The sequence below is a fragment of the Manacus candei genome, unplaced genomic scaffold (genome assembly GCF_025592945.1).
Source record: "Manacus candei isolate 608988 ecotype Guabito, Panama unplaced genomic scaffold, ASM2559294v1 h1tg000164l, whole genome shotgun sequence".
Taxonomy (NCBI): domain Eukaryota; kingdom Metazoa; phylum Chordata; class Aves; order Passeriformes; family Pipridae; genus Manacus; species Manacus candei.
The window spans coordinates 191,897-204,828 of NW_026138212.1; the positions used below are offsets into that span (position 1 = coordinate 191,897).

The following is a 12,932-nucleotide window of genomic DNA, read 5'->3' on the forward strand; positions in this document are numbered from 1 at the left end:
ATGCCCCCGTGTGCAGGGTCTGCAGAGAAGCCCTGAACCACTATGTCAGTTGCATCTCCCCTTTCTTGCTTTTTCCCCCTTTCCCCCCCCCCAAGTTGTGCTGCTTTTGAAGTGTCCCATGAATTGATGCTGTTCTAGGAAATGTTATTTATACTGTATATTATTTCCCTCTCACCCAGAATGTGCTTTTCTTTTTTTCAGAGTTGGATCCAAATGCATCCTCATCCTGCTTGCCTTAGAGCTGATGCTACTTCAGGTCATTGAGAACATCTCCTACTAATTCAGCATGACATAATATCTGGTCTCCTGCCTCATCCACAGGATAAGTTTCTTGCTTCTTCTTGGTCTATACAGATGTGAATCCAGGTGTTCAGCTGTCTTGTCTGGTACAGGTAGGTTTTAGCTCTTTGAAAAGTGACCTGTTGTAGTTGGGAAGGATGTGTCTGTGCTTTGTATCAGGGCTGGAAAATGTTTGCCTTTGGGCTTATGGGAAATGTTATGTTGTGAATAAGTCCTGAACTGTCAGCTTGCCTAAAGGACCTAAACTGGTGTTTTGAATAGCCAACTACTTCTGTGATAGTTTGTGGTAGTTCTGGCAGGAAGATGCTGATCTGGCAGGAACATGCCGATCTGGCAAAGTAGACTGGCTCAGAGCACATGACATTGGGGGATGCAGTTGCTAAGAGGAGTAGTAGTAGCAGGAATTCTTTGTGGTAATTCATTACTCCATTTGCCACAAGTAAATGGGATTAGTTCTTGTCAGGTGCTACTTGTTTTGTAGGGTTCCCACGCTTCTCAGAGCAAGTTTAAATTAGCTCTTCCCAGGTGGTAGACTTCTCCAGTATCTACTGTTGTTGGATGAGCATTGGTCATCTCCATGACAAGGTGCTCAAATCTGCCACTCAGATATTTATTTTCTACCATTAATTCCATTCTTCACGTTGCTTCCACTGGTGAATATGCACCTGTATCCATCTGTCTGTTTTCCCAGCCGGTACACGGCGTGCCTGTAAGGGACTTTTTTTTTCACAGCTGGATTGGTGACTTCTCACATTTCACAGCCTGCACAGGTCACCCCACTGGTTGTGTAAATTGTCTGGTAGAAGAAATGCATTCTATTTTGGTTTGGAAATAAGTAGCTTGGGTTATAACTATTTTATTTTTCTATTTTAAGACACCTTAGGCTTGTTATTGTCACCTGATGTGGCCCTTCCCTCACAGTACTGCACAGCCGGCTGCAGAGTATGCACAGTGCCCGGTGCTGCTGCCTCTGCCTGCGTGGTTCTGGGTGAGCCAGGGCAAGCCTGGCACAGAGGTACCAGCCCCAGCCTGCCAGTGGGAACTCAGGCTAATTTAAGGACTGTGTGCGCTGAGTCAGACCAAAATTTCCCATCTCAACTCGTATTGGAGGTGTGGAACAGGAATAGGAAAATGAGGCAAATAATAGAATAATTTTTTTCTTGCACATACATTTTAAGTTTTTGCAGTCATCTATGGAATAAACAGTGTTAGAAAATCCCCTGTATTCCTAGATATGCTGGTTAAATGATAAGTTATCCTCATTGGAAGGAGTTGTTCCAGTTTTCTGTGATTATCTTTTTTGTCACAATTCTGTCCTTTTCTGTTCAGCTGGGTGTTCCCTTGGATTCTAAGTCCAGGGAGGATTATAGGACCATTCACTTTGGCACTTCCTTAATGGCAGTGGGTACCTGTAAGCAGCTCCCAGCTGTCCCTGAGGAAGGGTATGCCTTTTTGAAAGGCAGTTTGGCAATTCTCCTCATTGAGGTTCCAAATGATTGAAAACTGAGAGCTGCTTGGCAGGAGGAGAGACCAGGCAAAAAGGGGGTGACTGCAGATGTTTGGTGAAAAAAACTGGAAGTAAAGACAGTGAGAACAATAACCTGGTAACCAGGAACTGCTCTTGTGATTTTTTTTACTCGTGTTTGCACTTCTGGATGGTGTTGGGTTCAAGATGAGCACTCAGTGTCAGGCAGTAAATGTGGCAAAAGGCTTCTTCTAGCTGACATCTGAGAAAGTTTCTTTCTTTTCCAGTTCTGACATCCTACTCTTATTTCCTCCTGTTCCTGTACCTATCACATGCCATGTTCTCTGTGCCCATTAGCTTGTTAAGAATCCACTGATGTTAAAGTTAATGCAGAAAATACCTGCTAATGTATATTCCTGCAGAGAGTCCACAATTCTCACTGGAATCAGAAGAGCTTGTGTATTAAAACTCCTTTAGCTTTTTGATGAAGGTAAGATATTAATGGCAACCCTCAGTTCTCTCAATCACTCAGAACTCTTTCCTCTTCCAGTGCAGTGTTGCCACATCAGTTTCCAAACAAAGTGCTTGGACTAAAACCTGGAATTTGCTGGTCTCCCCTTAAACTCAACAGCATTCCAGGAGGTTCTCTTTTCTGGAAAAATGCATCTACAGGAATTGAATGGTTCTTAATTTAAAATGTAAAGGATTAAGAGTTCTGGTGTTATACCCAGGGATTTATCCAGGTTTTGCATTTATGCAGAAGTGTCGTGAGTGCATTGAAACAAGCAGATATCTACAATTTACATGCCTTTTCTTCTTGCTCACAGGGTTTTCTATAATACTGTCAAAATGCAGACACTGGCTAGTAGGTCCTGTTCAGGGAATATTCCTCAGAAGTCAACAAGTGAGGTGTGTCTGATTTTTGTGAATTGACAGTCTGTGATGCCCTTGTTTTTGATGTGTGCTGAGTAAATGTGAAAGTAACAGTCATACTGTCGTTCCTGTACCTGGATGTATTTGAGAGCACTGGCACCTCAGTGCTGGACAAGGGCCCCATGAGTTTTATGTAAAGCTGTTTGGGTCCTCCTTCCATTTTTTTAAAAACTCTATTCATTGGGTTCTATTCATTGGTTCCAGTGTTTGAGAGACAAACTTCTGTCCTTTCCAGTATGGCCTCTGACAGTCCTGTAGGAGCCTCTGCTCTCTGCTCTGTTCTGGAGTCCCCAAATCTCAAGGTAAGGACTGGGGAATGAAGTCTTGCCCATTGTAGGAGAAGATCAGATCCTAGACCGTCTGAGGAACGTGGACATACACACATCCATGAAAGCTGATGAAACGCATGCCAGGGTCCTGAGGGAACTGGCTGATGGTGAATCCTCTCTCTCCCCAGTAATATTCATCAAAGAACATCCCATGATTGTAGAAGCTGAAGCCCTGGTGTCAACACCAGCCCTGAAGCCGAGTGTTGATCTACGTTGCTCATGGTCGTTTACAGATTAATGGATCTTACGGCTAAAAGAGACTTTTGGATCATGTGACACCCATATTTTACTGAGCACTAATGGATTGCCATATGTGCTTACTGTGACCCTTATACTTCCCACAAAGACAAGCTGCAGTTTGGTTAACTGTTGGAAACTTAAAATTGAATATACTGCTTGTAGACCTTCTATCCATGGAGGGTTTAAGAACTTAGACAAATACTTCTTAAGAATGGCTTTGGCAGGTCAGTACTGACTTGGGGCCCGGAAGGATCTGAAGCTCTAAAGGCCATGCCAGCCCCTCTGCTTTGGTTCTGTAAATCCTCTGTTTGTGACAGTAAGACTGCCCTGAGGGCCAGGGGTGAAGGTTGGGATGGTGTCACTGACCTGTGAGGAGAGCGAGCCCGCCCTGCTACCGGCTGGCAGGTGCTGTGTGGCAGCTTTTGTGGCAGAGTTTGTTCATGTCATCTCTTGTCCACTGGCTCTTGTTCTGTCTTTCTTTTTCTATCTCATTTTATAGCTTTTTATCATTTGGGATTTTGTGATTGTACTTATATTGAATGTCCTTAAATGCTATCACTGCATTCATATCTCAGCTTTATGTTTAGATCATTAAACATTTTGCATTACTTAAATCTTTCATGGACAGCATTTTTCAGACTTCTTGACTGTACTTGGCACTACTTTATTCAGTGTTCCAACATGGATTTCTCTAGTGATTGAAGTATACAAACTCATCCTACTGTCCTTGCTTTCTGCTCTTCATAAATCCAAAGGTTCCTTTGGCTGTCTCTGCCACAGTGTGGCACAGTATGAGTTGTTTTCCCACTGTGATCTCCACTTCCTTTTCACGTTTTCCACTTTTCAAGACATGATCTCCCACTTAGAGGGATGTTTTTCATTCTTTGTTCTCAGGTCGTTTGTTGCTTTTAAACACACTTTGAATGGGTCCATCTTAGTAAGGTGGCTTGATCAAACAGTTCTGCCCTGTGCTCCAGTTCATTAGAAAGGACTTTGTATTCATTTTCATGTGCTGAATGACACTGCTGAGTGTTGTCTGACTAGTTACTAACCCTTCCTGTAACTACATTTGCTGTTTAACTTGGGCTAGAAAATGGGGGACATTACTGATATATCATAGCTTATTCGTAATCAGAAAAAAACAGTCTAACAATACCCAGTTATCCCTCTAGAATGGTCTTTCAAATCCCTCACGATTAATGAGGGATTCATTAATGAGGGATTCATTATTGATTAGTAAGCTGCTTTTCAGAAGCATCCTGTTAGTTCCCAGTAGAGCCTGGCTTTCGTTCCGTGGGCTTTTTTCTTCACAAAAATTGTCATTGTTCACTTAATACTGAGCATTACAACTCTGGATATTCTCGTATGAATGAAAGTCTCTAGTCCAAGGGTATCCATTTGTGGTTTGTAAGTAATCCTTGTGCCAGTTTTGTGCTTGGTAGTCCAGATCTACCTTAAAAAGGAAGCGAACCAGTGTGGACTGCCAAAAACAGCATCCCTGGGTTTCCCTGGGATCCAGGGGTGTACACAGACCAGCTGGGGCTCAAGGCAATGTGGTGGGACATGAGAGACACCTGCTGTCATAACTGTGCTGTGGACTGTCTGGTACTTTTAGTCTCCAGCATCCTCTGAAGTAACTGGTGGTGTGTGTCTTGTGGACGTTTGACATATACAGATTTTGCTGAGTGGCTCACAAGGTCAGAAACTCGGATACTCCTTACCTAGTGTCCTGGGTTAAAAAGGGTTTTTCCCTGGAGTTGGAAAGTGGTTAACCCCAGGGGGGTGGTGTTTCTTGGTGTTGACCCAGTCAGCGCCCCTGCAAAATTAAAACATATCACACCAGACCGGAAAAGAAGGAGGATGACGTAGCTGGAAGAGAGGCAGCCATGGTCTGAGCCATGAGGAGGTAGAGGCCAGCGAGCCCCGCTGGGGGCCAAAGCCCCCAGCCCCCTGGCTGGGGGCTGCAGGAGCTTGGAACAGTGTTAAACTGGGCCAAGTACTGTAGCTAAGAGCTGGAGGAAATTTCCTTGCCGTGAGTGGGCAGCAGAAGATGGAAAAGAGGCGGCAGAGACAGCACCGAATAGAGAACTGTGGCTGAGAGCCAAAAAAGATGGCAAGCAGTGAGATGGCACATAGCCAGGCTGGGAGATGCAGAGATGTACCTGCAAGGAGGGAGAGCTGGCAACAGAGCAGAGAAACTCAGCAGGGACTGTTCTTGGGGTAAGACTGAATTACTTTCCCAAAAACCCTTGGAGACCCCTCTTAAAGGGAAGGAGTGGACTTCCATTTGAAGGGAGTCCTGAAATGCAGCAGCACCGGAGAGAGGAGCTGAGAAGCTCAGAGACGTTCTGAAGCTGGATCAGAACGGGCCGGACGGAATGCAGAGGAGGTGGCCTTGCCCCCACTGCTGCTGCCAGGCTGGCAGTTTGAGACAGAACAAAGGAGCTCTGGTAGGACACTTGGGGCAAAGACTGAACCGAGAGCTGCCCTAAATGTACTGACTCAGAAGGAACTGGAATCTTCTGAGGAAGGGACTTTCACGAGATGCCCTGCACTTCGTGATATGACTGTGGTGAAGCAAGTTTTGTCCCTGCTTTGCAGCCCACGGGAGAGAGACCTTTGGTTGGAGCCGAAGGGGTGAGAGGGGTGAGAGAAGACCCCTTGTATTGTAATGAAGAGAGAAATCTTCCAGCTACAACTCCAGCTACGACTGCTGCATTGAAGAGGAGAGACACTGCTGCCCTGGAAGTGGAAAGGATCTTTCCTTCTTCCCTTCTGAGAGGAGGGACTTGGTCTAATATAAATATTGCTTTACCATAGGAGAGATAGTTAGGATTGTGTATATAATGTGTTATAGTATTCATTTAAGTAATAATTGTAATATAATTCCCTTCCCCCCATACTGAGTCTTGTGTTATGTCTGGAAAACCCTCTCACACTGAAGCAAATTGTGGGAGGGGGGCTTTGGACTTGGAAATTGGATTTTTGGGGGTCTCAAACTACGACACCTAGTAACTGCTTTTTACATCTTCAGAGTCTCTTGGCAAGTCCTATGGCAGTTAGTGCCCCAGGCTGACTATTTTGCATCAAAAAGCTTTTGTTGATTTTGAACTTACTGTCCTCTGTTTTGTTTGTGGTCCTCTAGTTCTTCTGTTACAAGATCATGTGCTCCTTTCTTCTCAGTGATAGTCTTAATTCTGTATGTTTCCCCCCTCCTCTGCAATGTAAACAAGCATTCTGCTTCAGTTCCTCTTCCTAAGAGGATATTTTTGTACCTGGTCTTTCCATATCTGTATGGTTAGTAATTCTGCTTTTAGAGATGTGACCAGCACCAGCTGCAGTGTGATAAAAGTGGGAGAGAACTACTGACGGATACCATGTTCTGTAATGTCTTCTGTCAGGCTCTTCAAAGCTCAGATTTTATATTCTGAGTGAATGCTTCTGTCAAGGCTGCAGCCATTCTCATCTGTTAATATCATTAGTGATGTAAATTGCACATGAAGTTGTAATTAGTGAAGTCCTGTCTTTTGTCCCAAGGCTTGGTGTGTTAGCATGCCAGTGCAGGTAAGGAGTCAGCGTGTCTTCTGTAGAGACAAATGGTACCTCATGAGTCTGTTACATTCTTGTTCTATTCTCTGTTGTGCCCCTGTTTTATTAGGATTAGAATTCTTTGTTAGGTCATATAAATATAAGAGTGGGCCTGTCAGCATATTGTACTTCAATGTTTTGAAAATGCTCTTGTGGCTTCTGGCTCTTCAGATTGCACAGTCACATAGGACTCATCTTCCCTCTTTCCCTCCTTGAACTGCTCTGTGGAGGCCTGTTCCACACATCACATCTGGACTCTCTTTGATCTGTGCCTGCTGCACAGCCTGTTGTTCCTGTGCACCTCTGCTTTCAGTCAGAGCTGGCAGCTACACACTTTTGCATCAGTATGGAAATGTCACCTGAGTGCTTGTTGGAGCACTCAGCTTAAGGAGGGGTCAGAAGGCAGAGGAGCAGTGCTGGGCTAGGAAGCAGAGCCCTGAAAAAGGTAGGAAAATACAGAAAAGGATAAGTGATAGAGGTAGGGGTAAGGAGCTCTGGTGAATGACCAGCATTCTGGAAGTGAGCTTGGGGGTTGTTTTGACATCAAATACAGATTAGGAAACAAAAAACAGACAGCAGCAGAGTATGGCAGAAGTGCTGTGGAAAAAAGCTGTACATGCAGAGAGCTTCTTTATCCAGGACAACTTAACCTCTTTTGCCTGCCACCTACTCATGCTCTTGTAGGAAAAAAAGGTAGGAAAAAGAAATGGTGGGAAGTAGTTTCGGTTTGTTTAGGAAGTGGTTTTTGGCTTCAGGAATGGTCTGAGGTTCAGCAGCACCAAGTGCCCGGGTGCTGTCCTTGGGTCAACACAACCTCCTCCAGGGGTTGGCTGGGGCAGAGTGGCTGTAAAACTGCCCAGTGGTGCTGGTGACAGTGGCTGGACATGAACCAGGTGTGCCCAGGTGGGCAGGAAGGCCAATGGCACCTGGGCCGTACGAGTCTCAGTGAGGGCACAGACCCAGGGCAGTGCCTGTCCCTGTGCTGGCACTGCTGAGGCACCTCCTCAAATCCTGGGGGCAGTTCTGCGCCCCCCACAAGAAGGACATTGAGGGGCTGGAGCATGTGCAGGGAAGGGAAGGGAGCTGGGAAGGGGCTGGAGCACTGGGAGTGGCTGAGGGAGCTGGGGGGGCTCAGTCTGGAGAAAAGGAGGCTCAGGGGGGACCTTCTGGCTCTGCAACTGCCTGACAGAAGGGGGAAGCCAGGTGGGGGTCGGGCTCTGCTCCCGGGGAACAAGGGGCAGGACAAGAGGAAACAGCCTGAAGTTGTCAGGAAATATTTCTTTACCAAAAGGGTTGTGAAAACCTGGCACAGGCTACTCAGGGAAGTGGTGGGATCACCGTTCATGTAGGGATTTAAAAGACATGTAGACATGGTGCTTGGGGACATGGTTTAGTGGTGGCTTTGGCAGTGCTGGGCTTATGTTGGACTTGGTGATCTTGAAGGTCTTTTCCAACCTAAATGATTCTGTAATTCTATTCTGTGATTAGTAACTGGACTGTGTTCCCCTTCACTCTTAGGGTACTATACTCATTCTAGAAATTAAGGGTGGAGAAGGGGCCTCTGCTGCCAGAAATGCCAACCCTTCAGGCTCCATTATGGGACATGCTATCCACTGCTCCTTTGGGCCCAGTCTCCAGCTGTCTTTCCTTCCTAACATCAGGTACATGGGAGCAGAGGGCCCCTGTTTCAGTTGATGCTCCCTCCCCAAATTGCAAATCTCGACTGTCAGTGCAGTTTTTTCAGAAGGATGGGAAAAAGGTTGTGAGGGAGGAAAGACTGTGAAAAGGGACGGGGTGGCACCAGCAGTGCAGTGGGCACTGTGTCCTGCAGCCCAGGGAACTACCTTGCTGCTCCTGAGTGGCTGTGGTGCAGATCCCACCTCCACCGAGGTCCCAGGCTGTAGAATCTCTCCCTGGTGAACTGGCCGAGGTGGCCACAGAGCAGCAGTGGGGAACTGCTGGGGCAGCATCCATGCTTACCCCCCAGCTGTGCTGACCTGGCTGTGCTGAGCCTGGCCATGCTGACCCCAGCTGTATGGACCTGCAGTGGCTGTGCTGACCCCAGCTGTATGGACCTGCAGTGGCTGTGCTGACCCCAGCTGTATGGACCTGCAGTGGCCATGCTGACCCTGGCCATGCTGACCCCAGCTGTATGGACCTGCAGTGGCTGTGCTGACCCTGGCCATGCTGACCCCAGCTGTATGGACCTGCAGTGGTCTTGCTGACCCTGGCCATGCTGACCCCAGCTGTATGGACCTGCAGTGGCTGTGCTGACCCCAGCTGTATGGACCTGCAGTGTTCTTGCTGACCCTGGCCATGCTGCCCCAGCTGTATGGACCTGCAGTGTTCTTGCTGACCCTGGCCATGCTGACCCCAGCTGTATGGACCTGCAGTGGCTGTGCTGACCCTGGCCATGCTGACCCCAGCTGTATGGACCTGCAGTGGCTGTGCTGACCCTGGCCATGCTGACCCCAGCTGTATGGACCTGCAGTGGCCGTGCTGACCCTGGCCATGCTGACCCCAGCTGTATGGACCTGCAGTGGCCGTGCTGACCCTGGCCATGCTGACCCCAGCTGTATGGACCTGCAGTGGTCTTGCTGACCCTGGCCATGCTGAGCTGTAGTGACCGTGCTGACCCCGGGTGCACAGAGCTGCTCCCACGCTGACAGCAAAGCTCGGGAACACAGCGGGAATCTGCCACGTGCTGCTGTCCGGCACTGCCACCCTGAGGCCTCCAGCGTACAGAGCCCGCCTTTACAGACCTGTTCAAATGGACACTGGCTTTACCAACCAGTTTGTCTGGAAGCACAGGTCTAGACCACAGGAAACCCAAGGAGAGGAAGGAATCAGTTTTACTGCATGTTAGATCAGTGAGAGTGAATTGGAAGAGCTACAGAACAGGAGAAAAGATTTGCAGGCATACAGAGGTGTGTAGGTTGGCAATGTCATTTTAAACGTTGATATCAAAACCAGATATTAGACATAATCTGACGTATTATAGCAAAATGCTTAAAACATTTTCTGAAAAATACGAATGGGAGGATGATTGATGTGTATAACTGGGGGAGGTGATTATGACTGTATAAAGCTCCTTATGATCTTAAAGATGCTGAAATGATTTGGGCACAGTGTTCACCAGTCTCTAAAAGCAGTGGCTGTCTCCTTGGCAACAGGAAGGCATGTGTCTGTTCCCATGGCAATGGACCAAGGCTGCTCAGGGAGGCTGTGCAGAGCTCAGCAGCAAAGGCTCACAGCTCTTTGTAGTTCATACCTGGAGCAGAGGCTGTTGGCACATTCAAGTGCTCTGATCCTGCATCTGAAAAGGAGGAGTGAGCTGCAATAATGTGGTACTGTTCCTGCTCCCTATGTAAAACAGATTGTGTTGTTCAATCTGAGGAGTTCCTTCCTGAGTCCCTAATTGCCAGCATTAAAGACTTCTTTGCAGCCCTCCATAAGAAAAGCAGGACTTTTGTTATCCAGAGAGGCATCAGAGAGTGTCTGATACTGATTCTTTCAAAGGAGTGGACAGACAAATCTGAAAAACAGGAAACAAAGTAAATGCAGGGTGTCTGCATCTCAGCAATCCTTTCTGGTGTCTGAAAGGAGAAAAGGAGAACTGTGCAGAGGCACTGACAGGTCTACCTGCACTAGATCCACCACATAAGAACTGCTAATACAGTGAAAAAATTATGTGTAATAGGTACCACTTCTAAGCCCCCTCTGATGCTCTTCTGAGGGAGCAAACTTATATTTAGCAGGGACCAGAAGTATGATGCAAGCATGGTTTGATGTTTTTATCTTTTTTAAATATGAGGCGTGGGATGCAGAAGCACTATGGGAACAGTGATCACTTCAAAGAGATGAACTGGGAAAATTATTTTAGAAGTAGCATTTTGCATGCATTTCTATGCATTTCCTATAGGTATTACTAAGCAGTATTTGTTTTAATTTTTTTTCATCAATGGCCTGCTTTTCATTCCAGTAGCTTCTTCCTAGTCCTGCATTAAAGGATAGCAAAATAGAAATATATTATTTACCTTCATTATGCTACTGTTTTGCCCCCTGATACCTACCTGTTAAGGTAAAAAGCATTTTCAGTTGCTGTTCCTGAACTGGCATATATGCTTCCAGGTAAGGGCACTCTAGGTGTTTTGTCTTTGCCTTGTTTCTGCTCCAGTCTCCAGGCTGCAGTTCCTCCTGTGAATCAACTGCATGTTGACTGGGCAAGTTGACTGAATTTCTCATAAAGCTTAAATCTTTCCTGAGAGGAATCATAAAATCATAAAATGGTTGAAGTTAAAAGGGACCTCTGGAAATAGTGTGGTCCAGCCTTCTTCCTCGGAGCTGGATCAGCATGAACAACTTGCTGAGTATCAAGTTCAGTGAACTTTTGAATATCTGCAGGGATGGAATGAAGTTGGTCTCTAGGCCACCTTTTTTAAGTAAAAACCTGTCCAGCTGGGTTAAACATTCCCTAATCTTGTCTTCCTTCACCTAGGGCAAGTCTTCCTTGCTCCAGACTTTCTTAGTTGTCTCAGAAGCCTGGCATTTTTGATGGCATGGATTCTTGCCAGTAAAGAAAGAGGCAAAGAAGGCATTCACTACTTCAACCTTTTCTGTGTTTGTTCTCAGCAAGTCCCCTCCCAAGTAAGCCCACATTCTTCCATGTCTGTCTTTTACTGCTGAGATATTTGTAAAAGCTTTTCTGTCTGCCCTTCCTGTTCCTCACCAGATTCAGCTCCAGGTGGGCTTTTGTTATCCTAATTGCACCCCTGCATGCTTGGACAGTGTATTTGTCCTGAATCACCTGTCCCTGCTTTGGCCTCTTGTAATGCTTGAGCTCAGTCAGGAGCTCCTTGTTCATGCATGCAGGCCTCCTGCTGCTTTTGGTTATTTTCCTGCCTGTGGGGTGAAGCAGTCTTGAATTTGGAGGAGATGATCTTTGAAAATCAACCAGATCTCCTGGAACCCTCTTCTTTCCAAGGCCATAACTCAAAGTCAGATCCCTGAATAGGTCAAAGTCTGCTCTCCAGAAGTCTAGGGCTGTGATCCTGTTTTCTACCCTGCTTCGTCCTCTTCTGTTCTTGAAATGCTCCATCTTGTGGTCCAGCCAAGGCTGCTCTGGACCCTCACATTCCTGACCAGTTCTTGCATGTCCAGCAGGCCACCTGTCCTTGTCTGCTCCTCAGTCATCTTCAGTGTGCCTCAGAAGCCTCAGGGATTGCTTGTGCCTCGCTCTGTTATCCCCACAGCAGATACTGGAGTGGCTGAAGTCTCCCATGAGGACCACAGACGAGAGATTGTGAACTTGGGGATTTTTCCTGCTGTCTGTGGTCTCACTACTTCACCTGCAGCAGGTGGTCCAGAGCAGACACCCACCACAGCATACGTGTTAGTCTGCCTCCTAACTCTGGCCCTGAGCTCTCAGCTGATTCTCTGTCCATGCCAAGGTGGAGCTCCGTGCGCTCCAGCTGCACTCGGCTGAAGGGCAGCTCCCCCTCCTCACCCCAGCCTGCCCTTCCTAGAAAGTCTGTCTTCAGCCATCACAGCACTCCTGTCCTGTGCTGTGATTCTAGTCACCTTGGAATTCAGTGCATGTTCAGGATGGAAAGGGGTCAGAGAGAGCATCAGTGACAGTGTGTGGATGATTGGAAGCTTCCTGTGAGGAGGGAGAGGTGGGCTGTCACTCTGGGAGCAGACACTGTGCTGTTGTAGGAATCAAGAAAACACATCACAGCTTCACCAGTCTGAAGAGAGGGAGTGAGGGCTTTCTGTCCCCCAGCCAGAGGCAAATGACAGAAAGAGCATTTGACTGCTTCCTGCTCTCTCACGTGCTTAGTTGCAGGGAGGATCCTGACCATTTTTATTCTGGGAGACTGCAACAGGATCAGGAGCTGAAATACTAGGTATTTGAGCTATATGTCATCCAATCTTTACCAGCTGCCAGACAAAACACTCATTTTCTGGGTGTTCTTCAGGGCTTTGTCTTGTTTGAAATGTCAGAGAACTGTGTCCTGCAGGCAGGCAAGAGGGTTCACAGCACTGGTCCTTTGGTAGACAAATGGAGTTGAAGGATA

At 47.0% G+C, this 12,932-nt stretch overlaps 1 protein-coding gene and 1 long non-coding RNA gene across 3 annotated transcripts in view; one reads left to right on the forward strand and one right to left on the reverse strand.

Moving 5' to 3' along the window:
* The window catches only part of SMARCD3 (SWI/SNF related, matrix associated, actin dependent regulator of chromatin, subfamily d, member 3), a 71,474-nt gene that overhangs the window by 2,180 nt on the left and 56,362 nt on the right, over nt 1–12,932 (forward strand). Inside the window, exon 2 of one of the 2 annotated variants that reach the window (XM_051773029.1) lies at nt 202–392. Coding sequence is in view for 1 of the 2 variants with exons in the window: in XM_051773026.1 (XP_051628986.1) it covers nt 2,935–3,000 (66 nt within the window). In the remaining variant the exon portion in view is untranslated. Of the gene's footprint in view, nt 1–201; nt 393–2,919; nt 3,001–12,932 lie in introns of those variants that run through there. The other variant, XM_051773026.1, reaches the window with a different exon arrangement.
* Nucleotides 8,767–9,359, reverse strand: LOC127463509 (uncharacterized). The gene is made up of 3 exons (XR_007900879.1): nt 9,243–9,359; nt 8,965–9,062; nt 8,767–8,896 (listed from the first exon to the last, which is right to left on the reverse strand). It is a non-coding gene; the product is annotated as an uncharacterized LOC127463509 (long non-coding RNA).